We start from the raw sequence: 17,731 nt of genomic DNA, 5'->3' as shown, positions 1-17,731 counted from the left end.
ATGTTTCCAGGAGCTGCGTAAAGGCAAAACCTGCCCACCGAAAGATTTGCCTGTTTCATTTTTACCCAGCAAAACAGGTTTCACTATGGAGGGTGGGGGGTGGAATAGAAGACGAATGAAAAAGAGATCAGATGGTCCACCTCAAACTTCCTGCGTTTTCTTTCCTGCTGGTTTCCTGGCTTACTTGCTTGTCCAAATGGTGCTTTATTACGGAGAGCGCTCCATTTCAACAGATTGGACCATCAAAATACCGCAGGTGACAATTTCCCAAGGAAAGGTCAGCCCTTCTTGGCGTCACATTTCCCCCACTTGCCTTCCCATTGGGAACCTTCTGGGGTATAACAGGTGAGGAGGATTCATCTTGCAAGAAAAAGATTAATATTAAATGGGAGAGAGCAAGAGAGGGGAGAGAGAGAGAGAGAGAGAGGGGAGACTGAGAGCAAGAGAGAGGAAGGGAGGGAGAGAGAAAGAGAGACTGAGGGCAAGAGAGAGAGGGAGGGAGAGAGAAGGGGGAGAGAGAGAGAGAGACAGGAAAGAGAGAGAAGAGAGAAGAGAGAGAGAGAGAAAAGGAGAAGAGAGATGGGGAGAGAGAAGTGAGAGAGAGAAGGAGAAAGAGAAAGAAAGGGGAGAGAAGAGAGACAGGAGAGAGAGAGAAGAGAGGAAAATAGAGGAGAGAAAAGAGAGAGAGAGAAAAGGAGAAGAGAGACAGGGAGAGAGAAGTGAGAAAGAGAAGGAGAAAGAGAGAGAAAGAAAGAAAGAAAGAAAGAAAGAAAGAAGGGAGAGAAGAGAGAGACAGGAGAGGGAGAGAAGAGAGAAAAATAGAGAGAGAGGAGAGAAAAGAGAGAGAGAAAAGGAGAAGAGAGACAGGGAGAGAGAAGTGAGAGAGAGAAGGAGAAAGAGAGAGAAAGAAAGAAAGGGGAGAGAAGAGAGAGACAGGAGAGGGAGAGAAGAGAGAAAATAGAGAGAGAGGAGAGAAAAGAGAGAGAGAAAGGAGAAGAAAGACAGGAGAGAGAAGTAAGAGAGAGAAGGAGAAAGAGAAAGGGGAGAGAAGATAGAGACATGAGAGAGAGAAGACAGAAAAATAGAGAAGAGAGAGGAGGAGGTCAATTATATTTCCTTAGGTGGATCTAACAAACGGGAGATTGCAGCATTATTTCAGGTGGAAGTCACCGGCTAATGGAATTGATTTAGCCATAGAATACTCTCAATTAACCTATGCTGCAAATAAAGCCTGCAACGAGAGAATACAGTTGGGCCACCTTCCTCCATAAAGGTGATGGGAGAGGAGATACTTGCAAAGAATATGAGAGAATCAGAGTCACCCCAAAACAGAAGAAAAAGTTTGATAGAAGAACGGTTGCAGGATTTGGGTTTGGCTACTCTAGAGAAAAGAAGGACTAGGAGTGATATGATTGGAGTGTTACAACATTTTAGGGGCTGCCCAGAGAAGAGTGGGGCAACTTATTCTCCAAAGCCCAGAAGGCAGGACAAGAAACAGTGGTTGGAAAGTAACCAAGGAGAGAAGCAACCTGGAATTAAGGAGAAACTCCCTAACAGTGGGGACAATCAACCAGTGGAACAGCTTGCCACCAGAAGTTGTGGTTGCTCCATGACTGGAGGTTTTTAAGAAGAGACTGGACAGCCACTTGTCTGAGATTGTATAGGGGGCTGGACTAGAAGACCTCCAAGGTCCCTTCCAGCTCGATTCTGATGGATAGAGAACAAAACTATTCCAAATGTTTCTGCAATTCTCATAACGGGGAAGATGTTTGTGCAAGCCAATCAGCACATTTTGGAATTTTGCAGTATAGAATGCAACTAAAAAGCCACGTGTTGAACTGGGAAATTGGCACTTTGGGGGGAACTGCACTCTGCTCCCCCACTCCAAATGGGTTGAAGTGAAACTTAAAGAGGAGGTAGACAAAAATAGTTCTGGAAAGATGTTTCTATCCTCAAAAAATCCTAACCACTTCTAAGGGCCAATATACACTGCTCAAAAAATAAAATAAAGGGAACACTTAAACAACACAATGGAACTCCAAGTCAATCACACTTCTGTGAAATCGAACTGTCCACTTAGGTAGCAACACTGATTGACAATCAATTTCACATGCTGTTGTGCAAATGGAATAGACAACAGGTGGAAAGATAGGCAGTTAGCAAGACATCCCCAATAAAGGAGTGGTTCTGCAGGTGGTGACCGCAGACCACTTCTCAGTTCCTATGCTTCCTGGCTGATAGTTTGGTCACTTTTGAATGCTGGCGGTGCTTTCACTCTAGTGGTAGCATGAGACGGAGTCTACAACCCACACAAGTGGCTCAGGTAGTGCAGCTCATCCAGAATGGCACATCAATGTGAGTTGTGGCAAGGTGGTTTGCTGTGTCTGTCAGCATAGTGTCCAGAGCATGGAGGTGCTACCAGGAGACAGGCCAGTACATCAGGAGACATGGAGGGGGCCGTAGGAGGGCAACAACCCAGCATCAGGACCGCTACCTCCGCCTTTGTGCAAGGAGGGACAGGAGGAACACTGCCAGAGCCTTGCAAAATGACCTCCAGCGGGCCACAAATGTGCATGTGGATGCTCAAACGGTCAGAAAGAGACTCCATGAGGGTGGTATGAGGGCCCGACGTCCAGAGGTGGGGGTTGTGCTTACAGCCCAACACCATGCAGGACGTTTGGCATTTACCAGAGAACACCAAGATTGGCAAATTCGCCACTGTGCCCTGTGCTCTTCACAGATGACGTGACAGGGTCTGGAGACGCCATGGAGAACGTTCTGCTGCCTGCAACATCCTCCAGCATGACCGGTTTGGCAGTGGGTCAGTAATGGTGTGGGGTGGCATTTCTTTAGGGGGCCGCACAGCCCTCCATGTGCTCGGCAGAGGTAGCCTGACTGCCATTAGGTACTGAGATGAGATCCTCAGACCCCTTGTGAGACCATATGCTGGTGCGGTTGGCCCTGGGTTCCTCCTAATGCAAGACAATGCGAGACCTCATGTGGCTGGAGTGTGTCAGCAGTTCCTGCAAGACGAAGGCATTGATGCTATGGACTGGCCTGCCCGTTCCCCAGACCTGAATCCAATTGAGCACATCTGGGACATCATGTCTCGCTCCATCCACCAACGCCATCCTGCACACAGTCCAGGAGTTGGGGGTGCTTTAGTCCAGGTGTGGGAGGAGATCCCTCAGGAGACCATCTGCCTCCTCATCAGGAGCATGCCCAGGCGTTGTAGGGAGGTCATACAGCACGTGGAGGCCACACACACTACTGAGCCTCATTTTGACTTGTTTTAAGGACATTACATCAAAGTTGGATCAGCCTGTAGTGTTTTTTTCCACTTTAATTTTTAGTGTAACTCCAAATCCAGACCTCCATGGGTTGCTCAATTTGATTTCCATTGATAATTTTTGTGTGATTTTTGTTGTCAGCACATTCAACTATGTAATGAACAACGTATTTAATGAGAATATATCATTCATTCAGATCTAGGATGTCTTATTTTTGTGTTCCCTTTATTTTTTTGAGCAGTGTAGATTCAGCTGGATTTGAACATGTGGGGTCCTTGGTGCTCTCTGAGCCCAATCAAGCAACTCCCAAGAAGTCTCCCACCAACACTGCCAGGGCAAGCCGCTCGTCTATAAACTTAGAGCAAACCCCATTCCTTACTAGCACTGATGATGTTACCTAGTTGAGTCATGAAACATCTGCAAGAAAACATCCAAGTTCAGAGAGTCCCAAGGACCCCACAGTTCAACCCCGAGCTGTAAATATAGCAATAGCCCTTAGACGTATAAACTACTTCACAGTGCTTTACAGCCCTGTCTAAGCCGTTTCATTTTACCCACCATGGAAGGATGGGTCAACCTTGAGCCTGGTGATATTCAAACCGCCAGATTGCAGGCAGCTGGCAGTCAACAGAAGTAGCCTGCACTACTTGCACTCTAACCACTGCACCACTGCAGCTCTTCATCCAAATATACTACGGATTTGGACATTTTGAAAACAATGGCAATGTAATGATGTCCCCTGTATTGCTGGCTTGCTCCGCTCACATTAAACTCTAATAAAATGTCCACGAGTATGTCGGGAGCCTTCTTTTAAAAGAGAAACTGCCCACATGAGGAAGTGATCTAACCTCAGCAAGCAATTGGAGAGCTGGTCTATTCTATTCTGTTAGGAGAGTTTTAAGTTGCACCTGAGTAACCAGGCTGCCTTCATTTATTCAAAGAAGCTGGGGAGATGCCCTCAATCGCTAAGGTTTCTGCTGCTGCTGGAGTTTTCTTTCATGAGGTCCATTTTCTCCAAACTTCCAGACTTTGACCCTTCTCCCCTCCCTCCCTGACATGTCATTCTTTCAAGAGGCCTCAACAATCTCGGAGATAAAATCTTTTCTAAGTAAAGATGATTAAAATGATGGTTTGTCCTTAATTCTGATCTCAACAGTATGTAGAGAGTCTAAGTTATCTAAGTCATGGTTGTCCCAAAGGTGTTTTTTCAGGAGGCAATCGGACTTTCTTATTTTTTCTTTCTTTTGAAGACGCTTCGCTTCTCATCCTAGAAGCTTCTTCAGCTCTGACTGGATGGTGGGGAATGGAAGGATTTATACTCCTTGCAGATAAGCTGGTCATTTGCATCCCTTTGGAGGGTCGTTGAGGCCACTTGGAGGTTTTATCTGTGTCCTCAGGGTCACCTGAGTAGTGATCCTGGTTCTACAATTTTGTTTTCTTTTTTTTTCTGGAAAAGAATGATCTGAACACTTGATGACTTCATGAACACATCTCTAGTTTTCTTGATGGTGTGTTCTAATTCTCTTCCACAGGCAGGTTTATTTGAGTTCCTAGTTTATCCTGCATGCTAGGATTTTGTGGTGGTCTTCCATTCAAGTATTAACCAATTCTGAGTTTGCTGAGTTTTCAAAAATTGGCTGAAGTCAGATAGATGTTGCCATGTAGGTAATCTGCCAAGCCCGTTGGTTGGTACTCAATTTTGGCTTCTTCGTCGCCTCTGTGCGTCGAGAGTTAATGCCTTGCAATTAAACCAAATAGCCCCCCCTCCCCTTTCATACCATTGACGGGGGGAAAAAAAGTTTCTTTTCATTTCATGAATGCATAATCTCATTTATAAATTCCCCCAATTATTGGCAATAAACGTGGCAACCTTTAAACTGCATTTTGGCAGCACGCAAGAGCAAATTGTTTAAGCGCAGAGGCCAAAGTGGCAAGTTGAAAATGTGTACACACCACTTCCGGCTCACAATGGCCAGAGTGGCAGAAAAATAAATATAGCTTTTTTGTGTGTTTAGTTTTTGCTCAAAATTGCCCTTCATTAATATGTTTGATTTGAATCCTAAAAACACCATTCAGCCCAGAGGAGAAAGTACGCTAAAGAGAAATTACGGTGGATTATTATCATTTTAGCAAAGCATCTAATTTAGATATTAAGCTTCCTAAACAGATGTATGTTGCTTTGCTCTTTGAATGTGAGGGGTGCAGGAGTAGGGAGCAGAGGGCAGGAAATAATCGAGTAAAAGAAGGGAGTTGAGCACACTCCCCCTACACAAGCACACGGATGTCTTCCTCTATTATTTGTGCGAGTTGACAAAACAGCATATTTACATTTCATTAGACACACACCTTACAGAAGAAAGGCCCATCATAACAGAAATAGGTCAATGTCACAGTCATGAAACAATTCCATTTTTCTCTAAGGAGTAAGACATAAATAATCCAGATCCATTAGGTCTCTTCTTCACCAGCTATTTCAAGTAAAAAAAACCCACCATCTTACGTTGTGGTAGAATTTGCCAGCTAAATAAGAGACGTCTCCGGCTCTCTTTCTTGATTGGCAATAATTTTATCTGGTTTTTATCAGACTACTATTTGATTGACTTCTTCAAGTTGTCAAACCAGGATATGTCTTTGTAAGTATGGTAGTTGTCAAGGCAAACCACGAACTTGAGACTGGGCTCCTTCTCAAAGATCTTCTTCACTGAGTACCTCACATCGGCACGGCTTCGATGGAAAACCAATTCTAAATCTTTCCCGCGGTTTCAGTACAATGAACTATGAAGCAACCCCATGCTCAATTGTCACAGGTCCTTCATCACTGGAGGCTTTCAAGAAGATATTGGACTGCCATTTGTCAGAAATGGAGTAGAGCAGGGTCTCCTGCTTGGGTGGGGGGGTTGGACTAGATGACCTACAAGGTCCCTTCCAATTCTGTTACTGTAATCTAATCTTATTCGATAGAGTGTTTTTCTTCCTAGTGTTTTTTGCGGGGAGGTATCAGAACTTGGCCCTTAGTCCTTCTGCATCTATGGCGTTTGATTTACTGCTCTGTTATAGCTCCAAAGGCTAATCCCAAGGGGTTAGGTTGAGGTCCATCTTGCCAACTTTGGGTTAGGTTGAGGTCCATCTTGCCAACTTTGGGTTAGGTTGAGGTCCATCTTGCCAACTTTGTGCAAAGCCACTAGTCCACCTGTTGTCAGTACGGTTCCTGCAGAATTCCCCTTGTCCAGTAGCACTTGATAAACCCTGATTACTTGGGCCTGGTGCCACACTTGCTGATTTAATAGAGTAGCTTCATTAATGTTCTGTTTAGATACTGTGGATAATCCCGACTCTTGGCTGCTCCGTCCATTGTGTTAATGGAGAAGAAGAGAAGCAATCGACATTTGGATTGGATTTTGAACAAAGCTTTTTTTGGGGGGAGGAGGGAACCTCCTGGCCCCATTTGACCGCAGCAGCCACCTGACAGTCAGTTCATCTTCAGGTGCCCATAAAGGCTTAAATAAAGCCATTATTCCCTGCTGTGACTCTCCATTCTTCCTCTAGAGTTTTCCTCTCGGTGGTCTAATCAGCTTTAGGTTTTAATTAAGCAGCTGTCATTGGCTTCCGAGTTCTGTTGTGACCTGCTGTTGTATTAAATTTTAATGGAGCCAAGGCTGAATCTGAAGTAGGTGACTTCAGACAACAAAGCAAGATCATTAGCAGGTTACAGTTGTAATTAAGGAAGAGGCTGGCGAAGCACTAATCCAGCCCCATTCAGGGGAAGAATGAGGAATAAGCAGAGAGGTCGTTACTATGGCAGGACAGAGCTGGTCCTCTCCCTTCTGACTGGGGGATACATTCATGTTCAAAGTGTGCTTTTTAATCTATATATATAAAAGCAAAATGCCCCTCACACATCATCACAAAATCTCCAGAACTGTAAAGCCTACAAACTTGAAATTTTGGCACGTATGTTCCTCTTGGCTTCTAGGTGCTCACTAAGAAAGGATTTTTCGAAATGACCATCAGAGCAGTAATATTTCCATTATTATTATTATTATTAACACGCTCTGATGCTTAGGAGTCCTACTCCCCCTCCCTACCTGAAAAGAAATCTCTTCCAAATGCAAAACACAAGCAGAGGAGAGGAGTTTCGGTTTCAGTTTCACAGCACCAAGCAACTTTAGTCCAGAACAGTTGAGCTAAGCCATGCCCAGGCTCCTTGCTGTCTCCTTCTTGCTCACATAGCAAATACTCTTGCAGTTTCCAAACAGCCCTCAACTCTCTCACACACTGACAGGACGCTAGCCAGATGAATACCGATGGATGCTGAAGGGCAGAGGCAGAATTTTCTCCCTTATTTTCCTCCCCAATAACTAAGCCCGACCACATAGTTTCGTAGTGAAGCGCGGGTATCCAGCTAGTGGAAACATATAATGTTGGAACAACATCATTGTGATTTCTAACTTATCTATGGGACATGTCTTCTGCAAAGTCTGGATGCATGAATTTAATCTCCGGCCCATTTCCATTTCAAATATATTCTATTAAAAATCCCTGCTATTTGTATATGGAGATTCTCTGTCATCCAGGCCATAGTTGTCCCAAAGGTGTTTTTTCAAGAGGCATCTGGACTTTCTGCTTTTTTTCTTTGAAGACATTTCGCTTCTCATCCAAGAAGCTTCTAAGAATCCTTCTGTTCCCCACCATCTAGTCAGAGCCGAAGAAGCTTCTTGCATGAGAAGCGAAATGTCTTCCAAGAAAAAAAAGCAGAAAGTCCAGTTGCTTCTTGAAAAAAACACCTTTGGGACATCCCTGCTGTTTGTTTTCCTTTACTTTTTAAATTTTTTTCCTCTGTCGATCATTTTCAAAGAGCATGAATGTTCTTATGTGCCACTTCCTGAACTTTGGTCTTTCCCCGATATCTGCCTTGTGGCTTGCAACATTATCCATTCTGTGGGTGGAAAACGACCCTTAGAAGTCTTACAGCTGGTGGTAACTGAGTTAGGAGATAGGCCAGGATAGACAGAACAAAGCCAAGCAAGGATTATGGGTTCAATGATATGTTGTAAGCGTCAGCATTCCAACTAAACAACTCCAAACCAATAAACTCCAAGATAAACATTTCCCTAAAGTTCCATTTTAGTAGAGTTGTCACATCTGGGAAAACCCATATATGAGAGTTCCAGGTTTTCCCTTCCCAAAAGAGAAATCCAAGATCCATCCTCCCTGTGTCCATCAGTCCATCACATGGCCCAATCCAATCTTTACCCCAACTGGAGACATCCCTCCAGTCACTCCCTTCCAGGTGCAGGGAAACATGTCCTTGACTCTCTGAGAAAGGAATGTTGTTGAGTCTAATCTTCCACCTCTCTATGAAATCCCCCCTCCCAAATTCCCAGGCACTGAATGTGGCAGCCTCGAAGCTTCCAAGAAAAATGGCTTCCAAGGCTGACAGTAAGTTGAGGACTAGCTGCCTTGCAGGTCTCTAAAATGCTTTGAATTAAATTTCAACTTGGGACAGATGGATCCATTCCAGGCTTCTGAAATGTCCAACTGAATCTTGCCCAGACCAAGAGACCAAAAAGAATATTTTGACTTGACTATTTGGTAAAGTCTTTGCATTCATTTCTAATTCCACCATAGGTTCCCCCACACCCCACTTCCTCTCTTCTCCCTCCCTCCCTCTCTTTTCTCTCTCCTAGATTTGCAGATCAAGGCTGTGTTTGTTTGTTGGTAAAAACAATCTGTCGGCCTACTGAGATGACATGATACTTGATTCCAGCATCTCAAAGTCTGACTCGCATGCTGTTCAGAGCTCTGCTGCTCATATTATGCATCTTCCTAACTGGTTTGAATCCTCGCCCAGCTTGTTCAATGATATCCTCTTGCCTGGATGTTCCCCTGTCCTAACCCCGAAAGCTTTTAGAGAAATGTCTGCATTTCAAGAAAGCATTCGAACAAGCAGCTCCCTTTCCTTACCTTGGTGGAATCCTGTCGGGAAACTGCCAGCCAGGTCAAGCGGGGACCTAGCTTGGAGTCCCTGAGCAAGAGGCGTAAGCATGAGTGCCCTCCAGTTCCATGAAACCTGGTTGTTCCCAGGGAAAGGCAGACTGTCTGGAGAGAGTCTTGTAAGATAGGTAGAACTTCTGCGAACTTCATTTAAAAGAGAGGATGAGTCATAGCCAATCTTTTTTCATTTTCACGTGGAGCCAAATGCAGAAATGTATAATCTTTCCGTTTTTACTACTTATCTCCCTATGCCACTTGTGTGTGTGTGTGTGTGTGTGTGTGTGTGTCTATGAGAGACTGTGTGAGTTAGAAGGAGAGAGATGGAAACAAAGGAACAAAGGAAGAAGGAAGGAAGGAGAGGAAGAAAGGAGCAGAGGGAGGGAGGAAGGTGGGAGGGAGAGAGAAAGGAAGGAGGGAGGGAGGGAAGGAAGGAGAAAGGATGGAGGAAGGGAGGGAGGAAGTGGGATGGAGGGAAGGAGGGAGGAGGGAAGGAAGGAGGGAGGGAAGGAAGGAAGGAGAAAGGATGGAGGAAGTGGGACGGAGGGAGGGAAGGAAGGAGGGAGGGAAGGAAGGAAGGAGAAGGGATGGAGGAAGGGAGGGAGGAAGTGGGACGGAGGGGAGGGAGGGAGGAGGGAGGGAGGAAGGAAGGAGAAAGGATGGAGGAAGGGAGGGGAGGAAGTGGGACGGAGGGAAGGAGGGAGGGAGGGAAGGAAGGAGGGAGGGAAAGAAGGAAGGAGAAAGGATGGAGGAAGGGAAGGAGGAAGCAGAAGGGAGGGAAGGAAGGAGACCAACCTGCTTGGAGAGTAAATATGATGCTTTCTGGATGCCTGGATAATGAAACATATTAATATTTTACAGAAATGCAGATCTAACTTCTTTATTGTGCTGTCACTATATTAAAACGGGCGAACAACAATCCCACTGATGGCAAGGCATTTCCTCTTTTGCATCCTTCATCTTCTTTTTTAAAGAAAAAACCTTGTCCTCTTTGTGCCAGATGTCAGCTGGGAAGGGATAAACCCCCTAAGTCCTGATGAACATAATGCATTTGGGGAGTGGGGTGGAGAAGAGCAAAACGAGGCACGGGACATCTGGTTCGCATCCTCCGCGATGTGGAGCAAAGAATGCCTTGTTTTCCTTTCTTGTACCCTTCTTCTTTTCAAAGCTCATCCCTATTTATCCGCAGCCTGGAGCCAGATGTTTAAATCCTTTGGAAATCAAATGCTAAACTGCATATTTCTGCATGGGGGGTGGGGGGTGGGGGGAAACGATGTGCAGATTGCAGGGAGCGCATGTGAAAGGAACTCAAAATGTGGGTTTCAGTGCCTGTGAAGATAATGGGCTCCCGTTGACCAGAGTAGCAGAACCCGGGATATGATCCACAGAGGAAGCTATTCATGTGTCCAGCCTCTTGTCAACTCTTCCCTAAACCCTTCAAAGTGGAGGAACCAAGGATCCAAGTGGACATTTTATTTGCTAGCTAAGATATAAAGCTATTGTGTAGCATCTGTGTTCAGAGGATGTGCTTAGCTGGGTCAACAGGAGACTTAAGTTTAATGTGTCACGTGAACATCCTAAACCAGACAGCATTAGAGCTACAGAAATTTTGACTTTTTAGGAAGCACTTCCTTGAATGTCTTCTACAGAGGTGTTCCTAGAGCAGCCCAACAAAACAAGGCACAGTGACTGGGGCAGAGGTGGTGTTCAGCCAGTTCTGACAAGTTCTGGAGAACTGGTAGCGGAAATGTTGAGTAGTTTGGAGAACCGGCAAATGCCGCCTCTGACTGGCCCCGCCAACCCCATCTCTTCTCTGCCTCCTGAGTCCCAGCTGATCGGCTGGGTCTTCTTTGGTTGCCCTGCACAGGAGAACAGAGCTGGAAAGCAGGTTAGTGGGGTAGGGAGGGGATGGAGATTTTGCAGTATCCTTCCCCTACCATGCCTACCATGCCCACCAAGCCATGCCATACCCACAGAACCGGTAGTAAAAAAAATTTGAATACCACCACTAAAAGGGAAGGAAGAAAGGAAGGAAAGGAATGGAAGAGAGAGGAAGGAAGAGAGGAACAAAGGGAAGGAAGCAGAGGTGATATTCAGCAGGTTCTGACCAGGTCTGGAGAACCAGTAGCGGAAAGAATACAGGAAATAGGTACGAATAAATGGGGACAATAGGACAGGGACCGTAGGCAGGATGGTGCACTTATGCACACCCTTTACAGACCTCTTAGGAATGGGGGGAGGTCAATAGTGGATAGTTTGAAGTTAAAGGAGTGGGTTAGAGGATGTAACAACAGAGTCAGGTAGTGCATTCCAGGCATTGACCACTCTGTTGCTGAAGTCATACTTTCTGCAATCAAGTTTAGAGCGGTTTACATTGAATTTGTATCTGTTGTGTGCTCTTGTAATGTTGCGGTTGAAGCCGAAGTAGTCATTACCTGGTAGGATATTGTAGCCGATAATTTTGTGTACTATGCTTAAGTCTAACTGTAGGCAGCATAGTTCTAGGTTGCCCAAGCCTAAAATTTCAAGCCCGATGGTGAAGGATATTCTGTTGCGAGCAGAGGAGTGTAGGACTCTTCTCGTGAAATACTTCTGGACTCACTCAATTGTATTAATTAATACTAGATGACCTATAAGGTCCCTTCCAATTCTGTTAATCTAATCCAATATATGAACACCCGCACACATAGATGCACATATCTATACCCGTTAACAGTGATATATACACACACATAGGCATCCACATATAGTTATGCGCTCATACGTGGAAAAGATTGCCAAACTTTTTGACAATTTGTCTGTATTTGTGGGCCTCCTCCTCAAAATGTCAGCCTCTTTCTGGATGCATCTCTTGCAAATGTTTTGTCCAGACTTCTATTCTGAGGAGCGATGCATGTCAAGGACCTTGTTTGTTGTGGCAACGCCTGGCTTGGCATGCGAGTCAATGCGCTCTTATAAACCAGGCTGTTTCTTTTCCAACTTTAATAGGCTGGATGGGTTGATTCCCCCATTCCAGTGGCAGATGGCACTTGAAATAGAGTGTTCTTCCTTTTTTTTTTTTTTTTGTAGCCACCGATAGGGCTGTAGCGATTTGCAAAAGAATCGTTAGTCCCCGTGAGATCCAGTTCCCGTGCCTTAATTGCAAATATTGCTTTCCCGGATCAAATGCCTTAATTCAAGTTTTTATCAAGAATTCTTGTCCTTCATTTTGCTACCTCTCATCCTCTGCCTACGTCCTGATGAGAGCGGGGAGCTGCCGTAATTAATCAAATGGCATCCATGGTGATGTGTCAATGAATTCCCTGTTAATGGACTCATTAGCAGGCTGCATCTGAGAATGTGTCGAGGAAAAAGCATCGATAGCTTTTCAGAACGTTGGGAGGAAAGAAAAAAAAATCTATGACTTCATGGCCCTGAGAACGTCTCCAAGTGGCATTTGTCGACGAAGCAGAAAATATATGTGTTTTTAAATTAGTAATTGGTATCCCCGGTGTTGTTGTTGGTACCACAATGATTGGAGGAAGAGAATGTGGGATTTGCTTGCTGAGTTGTTGTTTCGGCACAGAAGGGAAAAGTTTGATGGTAAACTTCTGCAATGGAGAATTTAGAAATAAGAGAGATAGGAAGCCAGTGATCATTCTGTCATTTCAGCAATCTAAGGCTGAGAGATAATCTGGTCCCAAAGAACCACAAGGATTAGGTTTAAAGGCAACCTGGAGAAACTGCCCTGTGTAATCCTGAATCCTACTGATGTGGGAAATAAACTAGCATTGTTGTCCATGAATGGTGTGTTAGGTTCCAATTATTATTTTTTCAAATAAGTTTTTTTTATTTTTCAATATAAACATACATATTTTGTGGGCATTGTATTGACTGGGTCACATCTTTTTTAAACAGCAATAATAATACAAATATGTGTAATTCTAATGTTCCAACTTCCACAACTTCAACAATGTTAGTCTCTTTTCGTAACCCATTCCTCATTTTCCCATTAATTCATTTAAACATAAATAACATTTCTTTGCACCCTGTATTTATAGTCCCTAAATACTACTATTTAATTTTTTTTTTTTGAGAATTATTCATAGTCTCACCATGACTTCAATATTCCAAATGTCAGGTTCCAATTAATGTACCCATCACAAACAGTCTTCGGTCTTAAGTCTTCGGTCTTAAGGACAGACCAAACATTGTTAAGCCAAATAAAACATAATAAAAAAAAACAACAAAAATCCCCCCCACCCATAAAAAAAACACCCAAAAACAAAAAACAAAAAAAAAAAAAAAAAAAAAAAAAAAAAAAAAAAAAACCAAAAAAAATAAAAAAAAAAAAAACACCCCCCCCACCCCCCAAAAACCCAACACCCCCCCCCCTACCCCCCCCCCCCCCCCCCCCCCCCACCCCAAAAACCCTAAACCCAAAACCCAAACCCCCCCCCCCCCCCCACAAACGAAAAGAACGCACGCCGAAAAAACCCCCCCCCCCCCCCCCCCCCCCCCTCCCCCTCTTTTCCTCTCTCTTCTAATTTCCTATCCCCAACAAACCAAAAAACCAAAACAAAAAAAAAAAAACAAAAAAAAAAAAAAAAAAAAAAAAAAAAAACTCGAGGCAATCTGGTTCCTCAAAGAACAGGTTTATTCAGACACATCATCTTGGCACAAACTGGTGGAAAGCCAGAACTGAAGGTTCCCACGCTTTCTACTACATTAAAAGTTTCTTGTTTTCTCAAAACAGTATATCACATTGTCCAATCGGGATACTGGCTGGTTGCTTGGAGACTTCTCTCCTCCTCCTCTGGCCAGCCAGCCATTGGAATGTCTCTGACTCATAAGAGAGCTATGTTGTTCTGGCTGTAAAACTCCATTTCTTTACTCTCTACTCTCCCCCTTCAACTCCAAACTGTGTCAACTTGAAGCCATGTGAGAATAAACCCCAACAGAAACAAAAGCTCCCATTCTTGAAAGAGAGATACCTGGAAAATACCCTGTACCCTGTAGGGAAATGGAAATTTATATAAAATAAGGAAAATAAAAAGATGAAAGGAAAGGGAAATGAAGTGATGAAGGGAGAGAGGGAAGTGGAGTGGAGTGGAAAGGGGTAGAGAGGAAGGGAGAAAAGCCGAGGGAAAAGGAGAAGGAAGGAGAATGGAAGAAGAGGGAAGTAGAGAGGGGAAAGGAGAGAGGGAAATGGAGGGGAGGAGAGGAGTAGGAGAGGGAAGTAGAGAAGAAGTGAGAAGAGAGGGGAGAGGGGAGGAGAAGAGGAAAAGGGAGAAGGAAAGAGAGGGAAGTAGAGAGGGGAAAGGAGTGAGATAATTATACAAAAGTATGAAAATAAAGGTTATAACTATGAGGTACAACAGTATGCACTTAAAAGGGACTATAAATGTATGATTAAGAGAATATTGGTTATAACCAGGGTGTATAACATGATGTATTACTTAAAAAGGATGGGATACAGCAAGACTAAAAATGCACTACAAGAAAAATGTACAATATAAAGATATTTATATATATAAAAAGAAAGAAATAAAAGCACCCACGAAAAGGGACCGGCCACAGCCAGATCAGCCTCAGGCTTGCCAGGGTGGTGGAAATATGACAGGGGAAAGACCATTTCTACATGAGATGAGACTTAAAAGGACTATGGTCCAGGCCAGTGGAATTCTGCATCCTTCCATCAGTGGATGGATGCAGAATTGGGAGAAGTTACTTCGAACACCTAGTTTCTGATTCTGGCACAACAGGTTTTTTTTAAACATCCCACCACTCCTTTCTGGTGGTGTTGAGAATCCCAGATGGTTGAGGGCGCTGCTGGACTTAGCAAAGATCTTGCAGGAAAGATCTCCAGATCTTTATGATGTCTACCAAACGATACTGAGGTTGAATCTCACCTTCATGATGAACAATAGGTGTTCTACAAGTTTATTGTGAGGATGAAAATTGGATAGAGGGGCCTTAACTATGTCCCTGCTTCATCTTACTCTTCTGATGGTGCCTCCTTTGTGGACTTCTGTTTTCTTCTTTTTCTTCTTTGTATGCCTGAATAGGATACAGAGATCCTCAACACAGCCGTCCTGACAGGCAAGCCAGTGTCCATCCCTGTGAAAGTGGTTGCCATTGAAGAAGATGGATCCATCAGAGACATCTCCAGCTCCACTGAATGCAGATCAGCTGATGAAGATGTCCTCAAGGTAAGGCTGCTTCTTGAAACTGGAAACATCCCAGGAACGGTTTAGTCTGATGTTTATCTAAGGCTGAAACTGTCTTACGAATCAACAAATTTACTTAACCAACCACTGGATGATGTATGTCGCTATCTCTAGAACCTTCACGGAGAACACACCTTCTCTCCTGCTTTTAAATATAATGAGCAGGGAGTGCTATCACCATCATCCTTAACATTAGCAACATTAGCATTGATGATGTTCCCTAGTTGGGCAATGAAATGTCAACAAGAAAACAACCAAGCTCAGAAAGCATCAAGGACCTCACAGGCAAGGAAGAGTCAATATGAATTCCAAAATGGATAGCTCCAATTTGACTATCCATCCATCCATCTATCCATTCATCTCTCTTACTCGCTCTTGCTCTCTTCTGCCTCTATCTATCATCTATCTATCTATCTATCTATCTATCTATCTATCTATCTATCTATCTATCTATCTATCTATCTATCTATCTATCTATCTATCTATCTATCTATCTATCTATCTATCTATCTCTATCTATCTATCTATCTATCTATCTATCTATCTATCTATCTATCTATCTATCTATCTACCTCTATCTATCTATATCATATCATCTATCTATCTATCTATCTATCTATCTATCTATCTATCTATCTATCTATCTATCATCTATCTATCTATCTATCTATCTATCATCTATCTATCTATCTATCTATCTATCTATCTATCTATCTATCATCTATCTATCTATCTATATATCTATCTATCATCTATCTATCAATCTATCTATCTATCTATCTATCTATCTATCTATCTATCTATCATCTATCTATCTATATCTATCATCTATCTATCTATCTATCTATCTATCTATCATCTATCTATCTATCATCTATCTATCTATCTATCTATCTATCTATCTATCTATCTATCTATCTATCTATCTATCTATCTCTCCATCCATCCATCCATCCATCCACTCCCCCACCCACCCACAGTGGTACATCTGCACTCAATGCTAATTGGTTCCAGGAGGCATGATGAGTACCAAAAATGATGAGTACTAAATAATTTTCCCCCACAAGGAATAATGTAGTGAGTCACAAAGCAGCCAACACCCACAAGTGTGTGTTGAATATCAAAGAAATGATGAGTACTGGGGCAAAATTCTCACTTCAGAATGTTTTGAGTAATAAATTCGATGAATTTCAAAGCAACTGAGTACCACTGTATCCATTTTGCAGGTATATCTGTATTAATGAGAGCATGTATGAATATATCTATCCATCCACCCATCCGTCCATCCACCCATCCATCCATCCATCCATCCATCCATCCATCCATCCATCCATCCATCCATCCTGTTTCTGCAGGCATTATGTTTGTTGCTACCTCTCCTCTCATTCTTACTGAAACCAACGTGCATTTATTGAAGCCAAGGATGTCTTGGTAGTATAAGAGTCACCCATTCACCCCCCTCCCCCGAACATCTAAGTCACATCAGCTAACAAATTTAATACCATTGTTAATCCCAGCCAGGTCTAAATATAGTGTGCAAACATGCCAAGTTCTCATTCCTTCATGAGGTAAGATGATAGCAGCAACTAATGCCTCTTTTCATTGACATAGAGAAGTGCATGCGTTGACACTGGTATGGTGATAAAACTCATTATTTTCATCCAGGCTTTCTCTCCAGTGTAGATGTCTGTCACCACAGGGGAACCGATCAGTTAATTATGTGATTATCTGATTCAAATTGACATAGGGAATGAAGAGGTCTTGAATTGAGTGGGAGATGTCATTCCAACCTCTTCCATTGCTGCACGATTCAGCTGCTGATCTTTGCTTCTTCCCCAAAATGCTTTCTTTCACACTCCCAAGTTCTATGATTTGCTTCTTGGCTTGCTTGGATTTCCCCTCCCTTCCTCTCATCACATCATTATGGCAACGAGGGATGTGTCAAGATACGTTCTGTGGACTTTTCGTGGTGTTAATTGAGTTTTTAATTCTTTTTTTTAAAAAAAAAAACTGGCGTATTCAGGTGCGACTGAGCACCAAGTTTAAACATCTCGGGAAATGTTATTAAAAAAGAATTAGGTGCCTGATCATATTACTACCTTTGCAAAACAAGGGAATGGCTGCGTTTCTAGACTTGTGGAACGTTCTGGTTTGCATGCATGTAGCAGAGGTGGTATTCAGCCGGTTCTGACCGGTTCTAGAGAACCGGTAGTGGAATTTTTGAGTAGTTTGGAGGACCAG

At 43.4% G+C, this 17,731-nt stretch overlaps 1 protein-coding gene across 1 annotated transcript in view; it reads left to right on the top strand.

The window, feature by feature from the left end:
* Window positions 1–17,731, top strand: part of LOC113425230 (transmembrane protein 132B-like) — a 157,166-nt gene that overhangs the window by 116,680 nt on the left and 22,755 nt on the right. The window contains exon 4 of the mRNA XM_026687284.2: window positions 15,329–15,472. Coding sequence (XP_026543069.2) covers window positions 15,329–15,472 — 144 coding nt within the window. The remainder of the gene's footprint in view (window positions 1–15,328; window positions 15,473–17,731) is intronic.

Source organism: Notechis scutatus, chromosome 13 (assembly GCF_049901735.1).
Source record: "Notechis scutatus isolate UNSWTSFEM ecotype Mainland chromosome 13, rNotScu1.2, whole genome shotgun sequence".
Classification (NCBI taxonomy): Eukaryota; Metazoa; Chordata; class Lepidosauria; order Squamata; family Elapidae; genus Notechis; species Notechis scutatus.
The sequence above is the reverse complement of the archived record's forward strand: the minus strand, read 5'-3'. Positions and strand labels throughout refer to the sequence as shown.